The sequence below is a fragment of the Kogia breviceps genome, chromosome 13, assembly GCF_026419965.1.
Source record: "Kogia breviceps isolate mKogBre1 chromosome 13, mKogBre1 haplotype 1, whole genome shotgun sequence".
Lineage (NCBI taxonomy): Eukaryota > Metazoa > Chordata > Mammalia > Artiodactyla > Physeteridae > Kogia > Kogia breviceps.
The window spans coordinates 20,589,449-20,608,061 of NC_081322.1; the positions used below are offsets into that span (position 1 = coordinate 20,589,449).

Sequence of the window (18,613 nt, forward strand, 5' to 3'; positions counted from 1 at the left end):
CCTTCCCTCCACTCAAACCCATGGCAACCACTGACCGTCTTCCTGTCTCCAGAATTTTACCTTTTCCAAAATGTCATATAATTGGAATCTTCCAGCATGTAACCTTTTTGGATTAGCTTGTTTCACTTAGTGATATATATTTAAGGTTTCATAACTCATTTCTTTTTAGCACTGAAAAACATTCCATTGGTTATGGGATGGAGCTGGTTTCATAGTTCCACATCTTTTCATGGTTTCATAGTTCATTTCTTTTTAGCACAGAATAATACTCCATTGTCTGAATGTATCACAGTTTATCTGTTCACCTACTGAAGGACATCTTGAATGCTTCCAAGTTTTGGCAATTCTGAATAAAGCTACAATGTGCAGGTTTTTGTGTGGACATAAATTTTCAACTCATTTGGGTAACTTACCAAGTAATGAGATTGCTGGATTACACGGTAAGAGTATGTGTAGTTTTGTAAGAAACTACCAAACTGTCTTCCAAAGTGACTATACCATCTTGCATTCCCACCAACAATGAATGAGAGCTCCTGTGGCTACTCATCCTTGCCAGCCTTTGCTCTTACAGCATCCTAGATTTTGGCTGTTCTAATAGGTGTGTAGTGGTATCTCATTGTTGTTTTAATTTCCATTTCCCTAATGACATGTGATGGGGGGCATCTTTTCATATGCTTATTTGGGTTTTGTTTTTGTTTTTGTTTTTTGTCTGTGTTGGGTCTTCGTTGCTGTGCGTGGGCTTTCTCTAGTTGTGGCGAGCAGGGGCTACTCTTTGTTATGGTGCGTGGGCTTCTCATTGCGGTGGCTTCTCTTGTTGCAGAGCGCAGGCTCTAGGAGCACGGCTTCAGTAGTTGCAGCACGCAGGCTCAGTAGTTGCAGTGCCCATGGGATCTAGAGCGCAGGCTCAGTAGTTGTGACGCACGGGCTTAGTTGCTCCGCGGCATGTGGGATCTTCCCAGACCAGGGCTCGAACCCATGTCCTCTGAATTGGCAGGCGGATTCTTCACCACTGCTTCACCACGGAAGTCCCCATATGCTTATCTGTTATCTATATATCTTCCTTGATGAAGTATCTGTTTAGATCTTTTGCCCATTTTTTAATAGAATTGCTTGTTTTCTTATGGTTGAGCTTCAAGAGTTCTTGGTATACTTTGGATAACAGTCCTTTATCAGATACGTCTTTTGCAAATATTTTTTTCCCAGTCTGTGGTGTCTACTTATTCTCCTGAGAGTTTTCACAGAGCAGAGGTTTTTAATTTGAATGAAGTCTAGCTTATCAATTATTTCTTTCATGAATCATGTCTTTGGTGTTGCATCTAAAAAGGCATCACCATACCCAAAGTCACATGGATTTTCCCGTTATCTTCTTGGAGTTTTATAGTTTTGTGTTTTACAGTTAGGTTTATGACTAATTTTTTTTTTTTTTTTTTTTTTTTTTTATCTGGTACGCGGGCCTCTCACTGTTGTGGCCTCTCCCATTGCGGAGCAAGCTCTGGACGCGCAGGCTCAGCGGCCATGGCTCACGGACCCAACCGTTCCGCGGCACGTGGGATCCTCCCGGACCAGGGCACGAACCCGTGTCCCCTGCATCGGCAGGCGGACTCTCAACCACTGCGCCACCAGGGAAGCCCCAGGTTTATGACTAATTTTGAGTTAACTTTTGTGATGGATGTAAGTCTGTTTCTAGATTTTTTTTGCATGTGGATGTCCAGTTGTTCCAGCAGGAATTGTTGAAAAGGCTACTTTTTCTCCATTGTATAGTCTTTGCTCTTTTGTCAAAGATCAGTTTACTGACCAGTTTGTAATTCTGTGAGTCATTTCTGAGCTCTCTATTCTCTTACACTGATTTATGTATCTACTCTTTCACCAATACCACACTGTCTTTTTTTTTTTTTTTGCGGTACGCGGGCCTCTCACTGCTGTGGCCCCTCCCGTTGGGAAGCACAGGCTCCGGACGCGCAGGCCCAGCGGCCACGGCTCACGGGCCCAGCCGCTCTGCAGCATGTGGGATCTTCCCGGACCGGGGCACGAACCCGTGTCCCCTGCATCGGCTGGCGGATTCTCAACCACTGCGCCACCATGGAAGCCCTCTATTTACTTTTATACTGAAGATCTTCTGTTGAAGAAATATTTGCCTACCCCAGGTCATCTACAGGATGCAAAAAGTACTAAACATAAAAGAAAGATTGAGAATTTTTGTTGAAAATAATGACCTAGCCAAAGAAGAACTCACTGATTTCTGGACAAAAATTTGACTACACTTGGCATTTAATTTTTAAAGTTGTGATGTTCTTTGAAATACGTCTGCCTATCTTGGTCTTGTAAAGTGAACTATGGAAGCCTTAATTCTAATCACAACAATATATTTTGAGAGCTGGGATTTTCAACACTGTGACCATCCAAACAGAAGATCAAAACTGACTGGCTTCCCAACATGCATGCAGGTTGCCTTGACTAAGGCCTTCCCCATAGTTTAATTCTCTTATTCAAGCTAAGCACCTACTGCCTTCACACTAATGTCTTCAAAAAATAAAACCTAGTTTACCTTGCCAATATTTTAAATGTTTTTTGTCATTTAATGTGTTAATAAAGAATACATGTATTACTGTATCACAATTTTTTAAATATTTTGATAACTATATTTCACTATAATTAATTTATTTTGTAATCCAATTTATTTTATGCATTTAAAACATTATTAGGAGAAGAGTCCATAGGCTTCGCCAGACTGGCAAAAGGTCCATTGCACAGATAACCTTAAGAACCTCTTGATGCTGAAAGCTCAGCCTCTGTGCACTGGCACTGAATCAAATCTCAGAGACAGGGCTTCCCCGGTGGCGCAGTGGTTGAGAATCCGCCTGCCGATGCAGGAGACACGGGTTCGTGCCCTGGTCCGGGAAGATCCCACATGCCGCGGAGCAACTAAGCCCGTGAGCTATGGCCGCTGAGCCTGTGCGTCCGGAGCCTGTGCTCCGCAACGGGAGAGGCCACAACAGTGAGAGGCCCGCATACCGCAAAAAAAAAAAAAAAAAAAAATCTCAGAGACAGAGTTTTGGGTGAAGTAGAAAAGAATAGCTCTATTGCTTTGCCAGGCAAAAGGGGACACAGTGGGCTCCTGCCCTGAAAAACTGTATATCCCAACCCAGCAGGATTTGATGAGGAGTTTTATAGCAACGGTTCAAGGGTAGGGCTGCTGATGAGATTAGGTGTGTGCAGGGCCTGCACTCCTCTAATCTGGTCTCAGGTAATCTTCTGGATGAGTTTCTCTGGTTCCTTTAATGTAGCCTCAGGTGGTCTTCCTCTGGTGTGAAAAATGCTGACATCTTAAAGAGCTTAAAGACATTGCTGTGTGTATCCCTTGAAGGGGAACCAGGACCCGGCCCCAAGGCTGCACTACAGTTTCCTGGCTCCCCCTCCCCCATCCCTGCATCCCCTCCTTCCCAGATTAGCAACCGTTGGAATCTGCCCCTTAGAACCCAGGGAAGGTCTTGGAGGCCGGAGTCCTACAAGAAACAGGGGACAGAAAGGCTTCCCTGGCCCAGGAGCCCCACAGGGTCCCGCTCAGTTTCACTCTGAGCTGGAAAGGCTGTGTTGGTGTGGAAATAAGTGTGGCCTGGCGGCTCACGGTTTTTCTGGAAGGAAGTTGGAATAGACTGCCTTTAATGAAGACAGCAGTACGCCCTCCAGTTATTGGAACCATCATGGTTAATCTCATGAGATGACTTACGATGAGAGCCTCCCATCACAGCAATTGGAAGACCACTTGCTGCTTCTTATAAAGTCAATGATCTCATCTACTAATACTGATTTGGGCCATACAGCTACCTAGATTGTTTTATTTTTCTTTCTTTCTTTCTTTCTTTTTTTTTTTTTTTTTGGACCCTGATAGGATGCCAAGAACCCTATTTACAGTTGTTATAAAAATGATTTCGCACCATCAAGGACAGGGTGATCACCTTGTCCACTTCCCCAGATTCATGGTACACACATTTCCTAATTCTTATGTTTACTTGTACCTTCTAACCCCAGACATGGGATCATTTGTTTGTTTTAGACGAAAATAGTACTAGACATCATTGTACTGGACATTAGCGTGTGTCATGGGGTGATATTGCTCCTGGGAGATTTTAGTGGAAGAGCTAAACAGGTTTTTCTTTTAAAGGAATGATTTAATATTGATATTTCCAATCCAGCTGTAACAGGTCAGTGCTCCTATTAAAATTTTTGATTTCCTCTGAACTGAATATCTTGTACTTATCTTTTTCCTGATAAAATTAATATAATTATTTACTTTATCCCACAACTTAAGTTAAAAAAATACAGTATCAATACAAATCTCAATTCTGAATATAATTCAGAACTTTCTAATAATTCCTTTTGGTTTTAGATGGGAGCTGGTTTTAGCTACTAATAGAAGGATGTCCTCTATTTTGAAATAATGGGAAAACCCTAGCAGATAAACAATAGTTTATTTGTTATCATCCTCTGGTCCATCTATAATGACTTAATAGTTATAAATACAAGATTCATATGGTTTCTAACTCAATAAACCAATTCTAACTCCTACTGTTTAATTTCTAGTAACATCAAAATTCTTATGTTCAAGTATATATATTTTTAACTTTGTTACATCCTGGCCTTATCTCCAAAGATTTTAAATTTTGCACACTTTTCATACCTATAAACTTTTGTTGTTTTAAACGTGCAACATTCTCTTATAAATTTAAAATATAATACTTATTCTAAAGTGTGTAGCATATACACCCAAATAATTCTCCCAGTTAGTATTATTAGTATTATTTTAACCAATGCCCATCAAAGTTTTTAATTTTCCTGCAGAGAAGGTACCTACTACCAATTAGCAAGAAACAATGCAATACAGGCTTTTGAGGTTTTGTTCAAAAGATTCCTGGTTGAAATTCACATTATCAGGATCCTTATTTTAATTACAGATAAACATAGTGTAGAATTGCAAATTCTCAGAAGTCACTGAATAAATACAAATATCAGTTACTATAAAATTATGAGTTCAAATTCCCCCAAGCCGATTTAAAATATTATAATATATAACCAAAGCATATGAAAGGAAAAAACAAAAACAAAAAATAAACACTGACTGTAAAATGAATCTTACTCAGAATGTTCAAGAGGAAAATTTTATAGATTCATATAAGTCCAGGGTCCTGCTAGAACTATTTCCTTCTTAAAAGACACCATTTTTTCCCATTATAATATACTTTAATTGCAATTAAAATCCCATGTTTTATCACATTTGCATAGTATTTAGCATTTTTGGTTTTAGTGTAAAAATCCAAATACTTGCTGTACACCAAATTTCCAATTTTTCACTCTGTAATAACTGCATGTATCACTACAGAATGAAACACAAAATTAATTCTTTAAAATCAAGGTAAATCCATAGATCTTTCCAGTTTTGTTGCAATGTTTAAAAAAAAAAAATTGGAAATTTAAAGAGCATTCGATACAAAAATCTCCAAATTTGGAAACAACAGTTTGGGCAGAAAAAGAAATATTATTTTAAAATGAGCATATTGCCAAAGAATGACAACTTCCTGCTCCTTTTTAGAACCTAGTTTTTTGCCTTTGGAAGATTGGAAGACCTTGGTCTCATGCCAAGCTTCTTATCAATTCTTTGGTTTCTTCTTATTGGCCCAAATATAAATTCCCTTCTCGAGCTTTAAATTCTGCTGGTGGGGGCGGGGGAAGGATCATTGTTTTAAAAACAGTTTAATTCACCTAACTGTTATAATTTCATTCACAGACATTCTGGCTAAAAATCATCAAGTACATGAAATCAAAATGGCCCCGTCCATGGTCTTCTTCCCACAGCAGCTCGGCGTGGCCTGGGCAACACCTGGAACAACACGGATAGGGGGCAGCCAGACCAGGGCATGCACTCCAGTGTGAGACCCTTCAAGGGGTACTTATACATCTTCCTTATCTTCCCTCTGCTGCCAAGGATCCTGGAGCTTTGCTCCATCTCTTAGCTATTTCCAGTTGAGGACGCCTCCAACCTGCCAGAAGAAAAGAGTTCAGGTGGGGAAGAATATGTCCTCCTCTGTGGTTTAAAAAACTAAAGATAAAATCGCTATGTGCCTTCTGCCAGCTGGCATGGACCTCCTGGCTTGTCTCGCCACTATCTTCCCTCCTTTGACCCAAGGGCAAACCCTTACATTGGCCCTCAAGGACTGTAGGTCTTGGCTTCTACTCCCCGTGAGGGGTCACATGTATGCCCTGTGCATCATGTCACACAGTTTTGTGATCGCTTCGTTCTGCTGTCGTGAATAGTTTCCTAGGGCCGCCATACCGAAGTACCACAAACTGAGTGGCTTAAACGATGGAAATTTACTGGCTCACTTTTCTGGAGGCTAGAACAGGATCAAGGTGTCAGCAGAGTTGGTCCTCTCCGAGGACTGTGATGGAAGGATTTGTTCCATGCCTTTCTTCTAGCTTCTGATGGTTTGCAGGCAATCTTTGGCATTCCTTGGCTTGTAGAAGCATCACCTTGCTCTCTGCCTTCAAGTTTATGTAGTGTTCTCCCTGTGTGTGTCTTGATTAAATAACAAATTCAACTGAGTAAATTTTAAAGATCTTATTGGCTCTATTCAAAGATTCATGAATCAAGCAGCATCCAATCTAGTAGATGGAAAAGCTCCCTGAAGAGTTATACAAGGCAAGAGATTTTATAGGCAGAAGGGAGCAGGAATAAAGAAGTTGCACGAGGCAAAACAGCAGATTGGCTATTGCAAGATTACTTTCCTTATAGGGGATGGCAGGGGCCTGCCAGGCAGATTACCTGACTGGTGCTGGTCAGGCTATTCCTGATTGACTGGTGTAAGATTCTATTTCTGGGAGAGCCGAAACTGTAATTAAGTCTTGGTTTCGTGACTTGGGGCTCAGCATAAGTGGCTCCACTTAGGGCATCTTGTCTGTTTTCAACAGTCTTCACTATGTCTTCCTTCTACGTGCGCCTGTCTCTGTGTCCAAATTTCCCTAATAAGTACACCAGTCATACTGCATCAGGGCCCAGTCTAATGACCTCATTTCCTCTTGATACCTCTATAAAGACTGTATTTCCAAATAAGTCACATTCTGAGATCCTGGAGGTCACAGTTGGTGGGACACAATTCAACCCATAACACTTTGGCCTCCTCTGACACGTCATATAGTAAGTGTTCAGTAAGTATTTGCTGAATAAATGAACAAATAGTTTCCAATCCCAATTCCTATGGACTTCTCTCAAACCAAGAAAAATATGAACTAAGCACACACAACAGGCAAAGCACTGGATACAATTTTATTTGTTATTGAAGATATTAACAATTCTGCTTGGAATTCTCCCTCTTTTTTTTTGCTGTACATGGGCCTCTCACTGCTGTGGCCTCTCCCGTTGCAGAGCACAGGCTCCGGACGCGCAGGCCCAGCGGCCATGGCTCATGGGCCCAGCCGCTCCGCAGCATGTGGGATCTTCCCGGACTGGGGCACGAACCTGTGTCCCCTGCATCGGCAGGTGGACTTGCAACCACTGCGCCACCAGGGAAGCCCTCTCCCTAATTCTAAAGCATGAGTGTCTACACACCTGGGGAACAGACACCAGGTTATGTTACAAGAATTTGGAAGAAAAGTTCATTTTTGCCCCAGCACATTAAGGATTTCAAATGGACATAAACATCTTGGAAGATTTTCTGAAGAGCTAGGAAATAAATGTCTAGGGCTCATGGTAAATGGAAACTGCTAAGCAAGAGCAGTTCTTAAGTTGTTCCCTGCTAAACGGAGAACAAGGCTCCCAGAGTCTTCCCTTTAAGAACTGCAATAGCTCTTGGATTTCACTGGTGGTCCAGTGGCTAAGACTCCACGTTCCCAATGTTGGCAGACCAGGTTCGATCCCTGGTCAGGGAATTAGATCCCGTGTGCCGCAACTAAGACCCGACACAGCCAAATAAATAAATGTTCCAAAAAAAAAAAAGAATCGCAGTAGCTCTCAAGTTGATCCTCTGGTATAAAATGGAGAAAGGATTTACATTTTTCTGTGCACCTTTCTTTTTCTTCCTGGTGATTTGGTAGGATCTAACAGAAGGATGTACTTGAATTCTTTGGACTCTAAATCCAGCAACATGGCACTACGTACTGTAGAAGCGGAAGGGGCCTAGAGGCAACAGTGATATTCAAACCTGTCCACTCATGGCACAGAGAATTCTGTCCCAGGAGTATCACAGGTCCTCCTGCTTGTGGGAAAAGCATCACAATCCCACTTGGAGGAAGAAAGGCCCACATTCCATGTGGCTTCTGATGGAGGCTGAGGGGAGGGAGGAAGTCCACTGTGTGGAGGCGGCAGGGTCTGATGGGGGGAGACGCTACTGCTGCTACATCTTGCGGCAGGGGGAGGGATGAGTGGGCTGTGACAGAGAGGCTGCCCATCGAACATCTGTCTGCCTCCAGGACGCTGGAGAGGGAGGTGGGTCTGCGTTGAGGTACCAGAGGGGGTGTGTGGGCATGAGGGCCTGTGTCCTCAGGCCCTGTAAATTCTATGTGTCCCAGACTGACTCGGACCCAACTCATTCTATTCCTTGTGGTTTATGAAAGGGGCAGCTATACACGGACCATCCTGCTATGCCCACAAAGAGACCATGAGAAAAGCTGCAGGAGGTGATCCCAAGCTTCTTGAGGGACCTCAGAAATCCCCAAGAACTGCTCCCTGGGTATCAGAGATGCCAGGATGAAGGACGGTAGGAAATAAACATTGTGAGCAGACAGAGAGCTTGTGTGAAATATAGTTACATACATAAAAGATAAAAGTCCAGGGCTTCCCTGGTGGCGCAGTTGTTGAGAGCCCGCCTGTCGATGCAGGGGACGCGGGTTCGTGCCCCGGTCCGGGAAGATCCCACATGCCGCGGAGCGGCTGGGCCCGTGAGCCATGGCCGCTGAGCCTGCGCGTCCGGAGCCTGTGCTCCGCAACGGGAGAGGCCACAACAGTGAGAGGCCCGCGTACCACAAAAAAAAAAAAAAAAAAAAAAGTCCACCTGTGGGGGACTTCCCTGGTGGTCCATGGTTAAGTCTCCGCGCTTCCAATGCAGGGGGACATGGTTCGATCCCTGGTCGGGGAACTAAGATCCCACATGCCCCTCCCTGCGGCCAAAAAAAAAAAAAAAGTCCACCTGTGGAAACTTGGGCAATCCATTTAACATGCAGAACCTAAATTTTATTACCTATAAAAGAGGAGTGATAATGTCTACTCCTGAACACTTAAGGACCATACCGTGTAATCTGAGTGCTGGAATTCAATTCTATTCAGAATCTGTCTGCCACTTACTAGCTGAATGATGTCTAAGTAGATTTTAGGTGGGTGCTACTTGAATCACACTACTGAAGCAGCTACTTTGTATTTAGCACTTGGAGGAAAGGTAAGACACACACATTAAACACCTAGGGGAAAAGGCAACACCACAAGAAAGTGAGATTGTAAGACTAGATCAGAAATTTAGAGAAAAGAAAGCTCACTGTTGTCTGGAGTAGTCAAAGAAATTTCACAGGGACTTGAACTAGGCCCTCAAGGAAACTTGGGCCTTGGCCTGAGGGCAGGCTGAGAATGGTGGGGAGGGAAGGAAAGAGGAAGCGTGGACCTGTGAGGGACAGTGGAAAGTAAAGTTAGATGGATGAAGTGACTGTTTAAAAGGCCAGGTTGGGAAGTTTGAATCTGATCCAATAAGCAATCAAAGCCATTTTAGATCTTGTGTGCAAACAAACGACAGAGGAATGATGTTGGAGCAGAAGTCTGGTGGCATCCCCAGGACAGGAATTTATTTTTTTTTTTTTTTTTTTTTTTTTTTTTTTTTTGTGATATGCGGGCCTCTCACCGTTGTGGCCTCTCCCGTTGCGAAGCACAGGCTCTGGACGCGCAGGCTCAGCGGCCGTGGCTCACGGGCCCAGCCGCTCCGCAGCATGTGGGATCTTCCCGGACCGGGGCACGAACCCGTGTCCCCTGCATCGGCAGGCGGACTCTCAACCACTGCGCCACCAGGGAAGCCTCAGGACAGGAATTTTGAAGGCTATTTCAATGGCCCAGGTTTAAAAAGCAAGACACAACGAAGCATCAGTTCTCCAGTGGTCAGTGGTAAGCTGTGTTGATATCATGTACCCACAGATATGACGTGATGAAAAGGCACCTCACCTCTGCAGTATTCTCCCCCCAAATCCATAACCTCAGCCTCACCAGGAGAAAACATCAGACAAACCCAATCTGAGGGACAGTATACAAAAACCAGTGCTCTTCAAAAGTGTCAGGGTCATGAAAGACAAAAGAGCAAGAAACTGTCACAGATTAGAGGAGACAAGATTAAGGTCTAAGTGGGGTACCCTGGATCGGCTGCTGGAACGGAAAAGTCATGGTGGAATAACTGGTGAGATCCAAACAAAGTCAGCAACATAGTTCATAGTTTTGTTTCAGTATTATTTGTTTAGTTTTGATGGTTATCTACGCTGTTTGCATTAGGGGAAGATGAGTGAAGGGTGTGTGAGAATTCTCTGTACTACCTCTGTAAGTCTTCTGTAAGTCTAAAATTAATTTTAATTAAAAAATAACTACCAGTTCCTCTACCTTTCAGCGAGGTGGGCAAATATTGAAAAGCATGAATTTCAGGATTAAGGGGTCTTGTATGGCCTCAGGCTCTGCTGCTCCTAACCTGTACAGCTTTTCCTGGGCAAATGATTTACACTCTCCATGCTGGCTAATTTTATGTGTCAACTTGACTGGGCCACAGGATGCCCAGATAGCTGGTTAAACAGTATTTCTGGGTGTGTCTGTCAGGATATTTCCAGAAGAGATTAGCATCTGAGGTGGCAGACTAAGGAAAGCAGATGGCCTTCCCCAGTGTGGGTGGGCACCATCCAATCTATTGAGGGCCTGAATACAATGAAAAGAGGAAGGTTGAATTCCTGTCTGCCTGACTGCTGAGCTGGAACATCCATCTTCTCCTGTCCCGGTGCTCCTGGTTCTCAGGCCATTACACTCAGATTGGAATCTACACCTTGGCTCTCCAGCTCTTAGGCCTTTGGGCTACATCAATGGCTTTCCTGGGCCTCCAGCCTGCACATGGCAGATCGTGGGACTTCGCCACATCCCATGAGCCAATACCTTATGATAAATAAATAAATATCCATCCTACTGGTGTTGGGAAAACTGGATATCTACATGCAAAAGAACAACTTTGCACTCATCTTACACCATTAACAAAAATTAACTCAAAATGGATTGAAGACTTAAAGCTATGAGATAAAACTATAAAACTCTTAGAAAAAAACATGGGAGAAAGCTTCATGACATCAGATCAGGCAATGATTTCTTGGATATGATACTAAAAACACAGGCAACAAAAGAAAAAAATAGATAAGTCTGACACCATCAAAATATAAAAATCTGTGCAGCAATGGTATCAACTGAGTGAAAAGACAATCCATAGAATGGAAGAAAATATTCGTAAATCATGTATCTCAGCAGTCCCCAACCTTTTTGGCACCAGGGACAGGTTTCGTGGAAGACAGTTTTTCCACAGACTGGGGTGGGGGTCAGGGGGCATGGCTGCAGGATGATTCAAGTGTGTTATGTTTATTGTGCACTTTATTTCTATTATTATTGCATTGTAATATATAAGGAAATAATTATACACTTCACCAAAATGCTGACAGGAGGCAGAGCTCAGGCAGTAATGCGAGCAATGGGGAGCGGCTGTAAATACAGATGAAGCTTCATTCACTGGCCTGCCGCTCACCTCCCGCTGTGTGGCTCGGTTCCTAACAGGCCACGGACTGGTACTGGTCCGGGGGTTGGGGACCCCTGATATATCTGATAAGGTGTTAACACCCTGAATATATAAAGACTGCTACAACTCAACAACAACAACAAAAAGCAAGTATTCCTATTAAAACATAGGCAAAGGACTTGAAAAGACATTTCTCCAAGTAAGATATACACATGGCCAATAAGCACATGAAAAGATGTTCAACATCATCCATTATTAAGGAAATGCAAATCAAACCACAATGAGATACTACTTCAAACCTTTCAGGATAGCTATTAGCCAAAGCAGAAACTAAGTGTTGGCAAGGATGTAGAGAAATTGGAGCCCTTGTGCATTGCTTATGGAAATGTAAAATGGGACAACCATTATAGAAGAAAGTATGCAGTTCCTCAAAAAATTAAACTTAGAACTACCGTATGTACAATCCAGCAAATCCAGTGCTGAGTGTATACCCAAAAGAATTGAAAGCAGAGACTTGAACAGATATTGTACCCCACGTTCATAACAGCATTATTCACAACAGCCAAAAAGTGGAAACAACCCGTGTCCACCAATGGATGAATGGATAAACAAAACGTGGTATATACATATAATGGAATATTATTCAGCCTTAATAAGAAAGTTCTGACACATGCTACAATCTTGAACAGCCATGTTTGAACCACTGTACTAAGTGAAATGAGTCACAAAATGACAAATTGTTTGATTCCACTTTTATGAGATACCTAGAGTACTCAAATTCATAGAAACAGAAGGTGGAATGGTGGTTGCCAAGGGCTGAGGGGAATGGGAAGTTACTTTTTAATGTCTATGGAGTTTCAGTTTGGGAAGATGAAAAAGTTCTGGAGATGGATGGTGGTGATGGCTGCACAACGATGTGAAACGTACTTAATGCCACTCAGCTAAACATTTTAAATGGTTAAAATGGTAAATCACGTTATGTATATTTTGTTCCCCAAAGCTTTAAAAAATACAGCAGGACTGGCTTGATGCATTTTGGAGAAGTGTGAGGACAACATAGGCTGTTCTTTAAAGCATAAATAATGGGACACCTAGTAGGGGCTCCTTCCCTTCCCAAATCTGATTATCAGCTGTACCCAGGAATCAATCTCTTAAACAGAGGGAAACTCTGCAGCAATATTAAACTCGATTATAATGATGATTTGTTTACTGTATGCATTCCTATTAGTATTGACTTCCTTGCCAGAAGTTTTTCCTTAAACACACACACACACCACACCATCCTTAAAACATTAAAACCTCAAAAGTAGGAAAGAAAAAAAAAAGCCAAGAAAAGCAACAGAAGGCAGCATCACACCCTCAGAGCTACTGGTTTCACTCGGGATGGTCCGTTTTAGCTTCCAAGAGCTACCGCGCACCGCTGCTGTTGTGTCGCTAAGGTTATAATCATCCATAAAAGCGCGACTGGATTAGAATGATTTCTAGCTTCTGAGACTCTACGTCTGAGCAACGCAGACTTGGTGTGTCCTTAAACTGTCAAGGGAGCAGTCACAGCTCACGACCCGTCTTTGGCTCCCACGACCCCAAAAGCACAGCGCTCCCCTGTCTCCCTCGTCTCGCCCTTCTTCCTTTCCACCTCCTCTTTCTCTTTCCTCTTCCGTTCTTTCAAGTGATGAGCTCGCGCAACCACAAACCCACTCACACAAACAAGGCATCCCTCTTTAGAAAACTTTTAAAGAGGCGAGAATCAGGGAGGACCTGGAAGAGGGGTGGACCCTCCAACTCCTCCCTCACACCCGTTAAGAACAGCCCACCGCTGGCGCCCAGGCTCCCCGGACGGGCCGGGACCGCGGCCGGTGCCCGGTCCCCAGCGGGAACAACCTCCCCACTGTTCCCGCCCGGAGCGGGTGCCAGGCGCCAGCCGCGCCCCGGCAGCCCGGCGGGCCGGGGTCGTATCGGGTGACCGCGCGGGCGTGTGCCTGGCTGTGGGGCCGGCCTCCAGGCCGCAGGAGAGCCCGCCCAGGCCCGGCCCCGCCTCGCCTCGCCCGCCCGCCCGCTCGCCGGCCTGGGCCCTTGACTCAGGCGCCCGCCCCGCTCGCCTCCGCACGCCTCCACCCGCTTGGCTCGCCAGCACTCACCGCGCTCGCGCCCTCGCCGGCAGCTGCAGCCATGGGTCCCCGAGGCGCACGCGCCTCCGCGCTGAGGCTGCTCGCGCTGGGCGCGCTGCTGTGGCCCGCGGCAGGCGGCTGGGAGCTCACCATACTGCACACCAACGACGTGCACAGCCGGCTGGAGCAGACAAGCGAAGACTCGAGCAAGTGCGTCAACGCCAGCCGCTGCGTGGGCGGCGTGGCACGGCTCGCCACCAAGGTGCGCCAGATCCGCCGCGCAGAGCCCCACGTGCTGCTGCTCGACGCCGGCGACCAGTACCAGGGTACCATCTGGTTCACCGTGTACAAGGGCGCCGAGGTGGCGCACTTCATGAACGCCCTGGGCTACGATGCCATGGTAAGACGGCGAGCCCGGGAAGCTCGGGAATCCCCCGGGTAGAGTCCCCGGAACGAGAGAGAAGCTGGGGTGGGGGAGCCGCCGACGGCGAGGCACGGGTGGCGAGCCTGGGACCGGGGCGCAGAGCGATGTGGGGAGAAAGCGAGACTCGCCGTCAGTGTGCCAGGTGGACGCAGACATAGACGTCCCTTGGCCGATTCGTCTTAAACGGACTGATGTTGCTGCACCCTCACCGTGAGATGGGGCATTTCGAGGAGCGGGTCCCAGCCCTGCCAGTGAGGGCGATCCGCTGGGGTGCGTGGGACCCCAGTTATCCAGAGCCTGGGACCGAGGTAGACTCGTCACGAACCTCTCATTTACTGCTTGGTTTTTCGAAGAATGCTTTATCTCGATTCACCAATAATTGGAAGTGAAACTAACTCAGGGTCAAAGAGTTTGAGTGCATTATACAGGTCACCCAGCTCCAGAATAGCTAAACAGGTTAAGAATGGACTCCAGAGCCCTTTGACCCCGCAGCTTAATCATATTTAAGCTGGCAGCCTTGGGGAAAAGGCTGGGCACCTTCTGCGTGCAATTGACTTTCTCTCTGCCTCAGTTCCTGCCTCTATAATATTGGGGTAATAATTCTACTTCAGAGGATTGCCTGGCACATAGTATGGCCTCTTTAAATGTTAATTCTTATTATTACCAGACCCTGCTGTAGAGGTTTAAACACAGAAAGAAACTTCCAGAGGAGGCCAAAATGCTGAAAACACTGGGTTTCAAAGGATTTCAGTAAAACCAGTTTAGCAGAAGAGATTTAGGAAGAGAGTCCAGCTTAAGAGATGAGAGGCTCGTAAAACATGTGCAAGAGTTTAAGTCCAAGTTCCCCAGTGCTCTGTTAAAGGTGGTACCTTATTTGTTAGACTGAATTCTAGAAAAGGAGCAGAGAGGAGTTACACAGTAATAAATAGGTATGACTTTTGTAAGTCAAACCAGCATCAAGTTTAACCCTGTGTATAATCCTAGAGTAAAGGAATTCTGTGGAGAAACTGGCGGCAAGAAATCCTAGGAGCTTTAGAAGAACAGAGCAGGGGTCCAGGGAAATCTGTGAAGTCCATGTGTGTGTATCTGGAAGGCAGGGAGAGGTGTGGTACAGGCTGGAATACAGGGGGCTAATGGCACACTTTGTCTCAGAAGAGCACAGAGGTCAGCAAAGCACAGTGCTGTATTTCTACCCCCCTGGAAACTTGGAGAGAGGAGGACAGGAAAAGATAAGAGGGTAGAGTTGTTTTGTTTGGGGGTTTTTTCCAAGAAAGCTCATTGTAGAGAGTTGAGAGAAGGGCAGAGAGCTCTCCTCTCCATTCTGATCGTTGGTTTTAAGGGTATCGGGGATGCTCAAAGCAGCAGCAATACAAAGGGACCCCTGAGCCCCAGAGTTTATCTGGGGAGCTCGCCAGCATCTGGACTCCACCAAAGAATCGTGGGTCTCAAGAATTCCGTGTGTGGCCTCTTAGCGTTCTTATCTCCGCATCTCAACTTGCCTGATGCTTTGCCCTAAGGTAACAGCAGAATAAATACTTATAAAATTGACCTGTTGCTAGCCTACGTTGCCATCTCCTCTGAGGAAGAATAAACCTTAGATAAGTTTGTTTTGATTTCATGTATAAACCACAACTTTGTAAACTTTTCTTTTTGTGACACTCTTTTCTCCACAGTTGTGTAGACTCTTTCTGGTGAAAAAAAGATGGATAATTCCTAGTTTTCCTGAATAATAATGTTTTTCTCTTGAAGTCAAATTAAGTCATCATATCAAGTGTTTATAAAGGATGCTGGGTAAAACCGAAGCAGTCTGCTGCAAGTTACAGCCCATCACCACCGGGACCTTTTAGAATACTTTCTATTGGATGGAATTACTTTCTTTTCAATTTCACTAAGAATAATTGGACTGGGGCCTGAGGAAAACTAGGCAGCTTATATAATGTTGACAGGGGGGTAAGGAGGGGGAGGAGGGTCAACAGCCAGGGTCCTGATAGCATCTTATCAGACATACTCTGTGCAGTTCTGGGGTTTGACAAACATTATTTGACCTGCATAAAATCCTAGTTCTCGCGTTGCTTTAACAAAGCTCTGCCGTTTTCTGGGTTCACAGAGGTTTTTCACTGTCATTTTGCTTATACTGTTCTCAGGGAATTTATCGCTGTTCTGCTGTTAATGTTCCTCCCATACCCACCCACCTGCCCCTACATCTTGACTCCCAGGAAGCTGGAGATTTAGATCAGGGTGGAAAACAGTTGTGCAGGGGCATCTCCAGTTCTCTAGAAACTGGACCTGGTTCGAGGAGCCACATCTAAGGATGCGTGGGTCTGGAGGGCAAAGAGGAAGCTACTAGAATCTAGCTTAACCTCAAGAGTTCCCTAGACCTCTGGACCCGTGTGTCCCAGGGAGAGAGCTGGAGGGGTTCTGATAGCTCTGGAGCCTAGGGCAAGCCTGGGGAAGACCCCTGGACCCAGCTGCCAGGCAGAAAACTCTAGAGGGAGAATGTCACAAGTCGCTAGTTGGTGTCGCTGTATTGGCAGAGGGACAGGAAGACAGCTCAAATGTGCACCCGATGTGAGTTTGGCACGTTGCTTTCTCTGAGCGTCCTGTTTCCAACTGTAGAACAGGAGGGATCACCCCTACCCAACGGTGTAGGATTTTTGCACATGATACATGAGATAATAAATGTAAAAATCCCTAGCACCCTCCTGGCTCAGAGTACTCAGTAAAGGTTAGTTCCATGTGCCCTGCCAAAAAAAGCAAAAGTTGTGAGGAATGGAGGTTTGGGTTTTCAGCTCTCAGTTTATCTGATTCTGACTGCCCCACACAGCCTACCATCCTCCTCCGGCTCCTCCACCATCTCTTCTAAGTCCCATTGTCTGAACTAATTTTTTTTTACCTTTTAAACAAAATTTTTATTTTAAAAAATTATTTTGAAATGCTAATCATGTAACACCATGTAGCAGTTTGTATTTGCAAGACTCACCAGAGATTTGATTATTATTTTTTTTTGGACTGAGCTATTCTTAGTGTTTCCTCATTGAGTGGTGTCCCTCTGTATCTACCCCATACGTACACTGTGCATTGTGCCCCATGGAGACCTCTACACATTTTAGCATCAGCTCCCCCATGATGGGTTTGGAGATCGCACACATCATGCTGCAGTTCCACAAATGTGCTGACCCGAACAGCCTCTTGCAGGTCCCGCCTGTGAGGGTTTCTTTGGGATCCATACCCAAGGGCAGAATTGCTGGCCACAGCGACTGTACTGTAAGGACCGCCAGATTGCTTTCCTGGAGCCCCTACTCACCACACCCAGGCAGATGTGACCCCCGCATCCTTACCCCCGCTTTGCATCATTCTCCAGCTTTCCAGGAGGTGCAAAATGACATCTCATTGTTTGATCTTGTATTTTTCTAATAACTAGTGAATTTGATATGTTTGTTAACTTTGGAGGTTTCCTCTTCCCTAATTGCATGTTCACATACTTTGCTCTTTTTTTTTTTTTCTTGCGGTACGCGGGCCTCTCACTGTCGTGTCCTCTCCCGTTGCGGAGCACAGGCTCCAGATGCGCAGGCTCAGCGGCCACGGCTCACGGGCCCAGCCGCTCCGCGGCATGTGGGATCCTCCCGGACCGGGGCACGAACCCGCGTCCCCGGCATCGGCAGGCGGACTCTCAACCACCGCGCCACCAGGGAAGCCCCTTTGCTCTTTTTTAAAAAATTAGGTTTGCTCTATTTTTCCCGATTTGCAGGAATTCTAAGTGTTGATCTGTAATCAATTTTAGACATTACAAATATCTTATATTTAGGTTTAGTAATTTTGTCTATAGTGTCTTTTCATTGAACAAAAATCCTCCACTTGGTATAATCAAATTAATTTTTGTTTTGTGTGTGTGTGCGGGGGCGGGGGGGTGCTTTTGAAAGTTTACACAAGACTTTGTTCATTTGGAGCTTGTCATCCCCTGTGCTCGTCCCCGGAATTCAGAGATGGGTACCGTTCTCTCTGCCTTTGAGAGATAATGAATCTATAATCTGGGGCTGTGCCATTCAGCAGTCTGGGTCATCAGTCCCTCATCTGTAAAATCTGAGGTTCCTCACATCTCTAAACCAATGGCGTCCTAAGAAATGTTTTGATTCCATTTTTTAAAATTTATTTTATTTATTTTTTTGTTTATTTATTTATTTTTGGCTGTGTTGGGTCTTCACTGCCCTGCGTGAGCGTCTCTCTATTCATTTTCTTTTAAAAAAATTTTTTTTTGGCTGCGTCGGGTCTTTGTTACGGTGTGCAGGCTTCTTTGTAGTTGTGGT

The 18,613-nt window shown here is 45.1% G+C and overlaps 1 protein-coding gene across 1 annotated transcript in view; it reads left to right on the top strand.

The window, feature by feature from the left end:
- Positions 1–13,613: 13,613 nt before the first annotated feature.
- Positions 13,614–18,613, top strand: part of NT5E (5'-nucleotidase ecto) — a 44,457-nt gene continuing 39,457 nt past the window's right edge. The window contains exon 1 of the mRNA XM_059083134.2: positions 13,614–14,285. Within this exon, the coding sequence (XP_058939117.1) occupies positions 13,947–14,285 (339 nt within the window). The 5' untranslated portion in view covers positions 13,614–13,946. The remainder of the gene's footprint in view (positions 14,286–18,613) is intronic.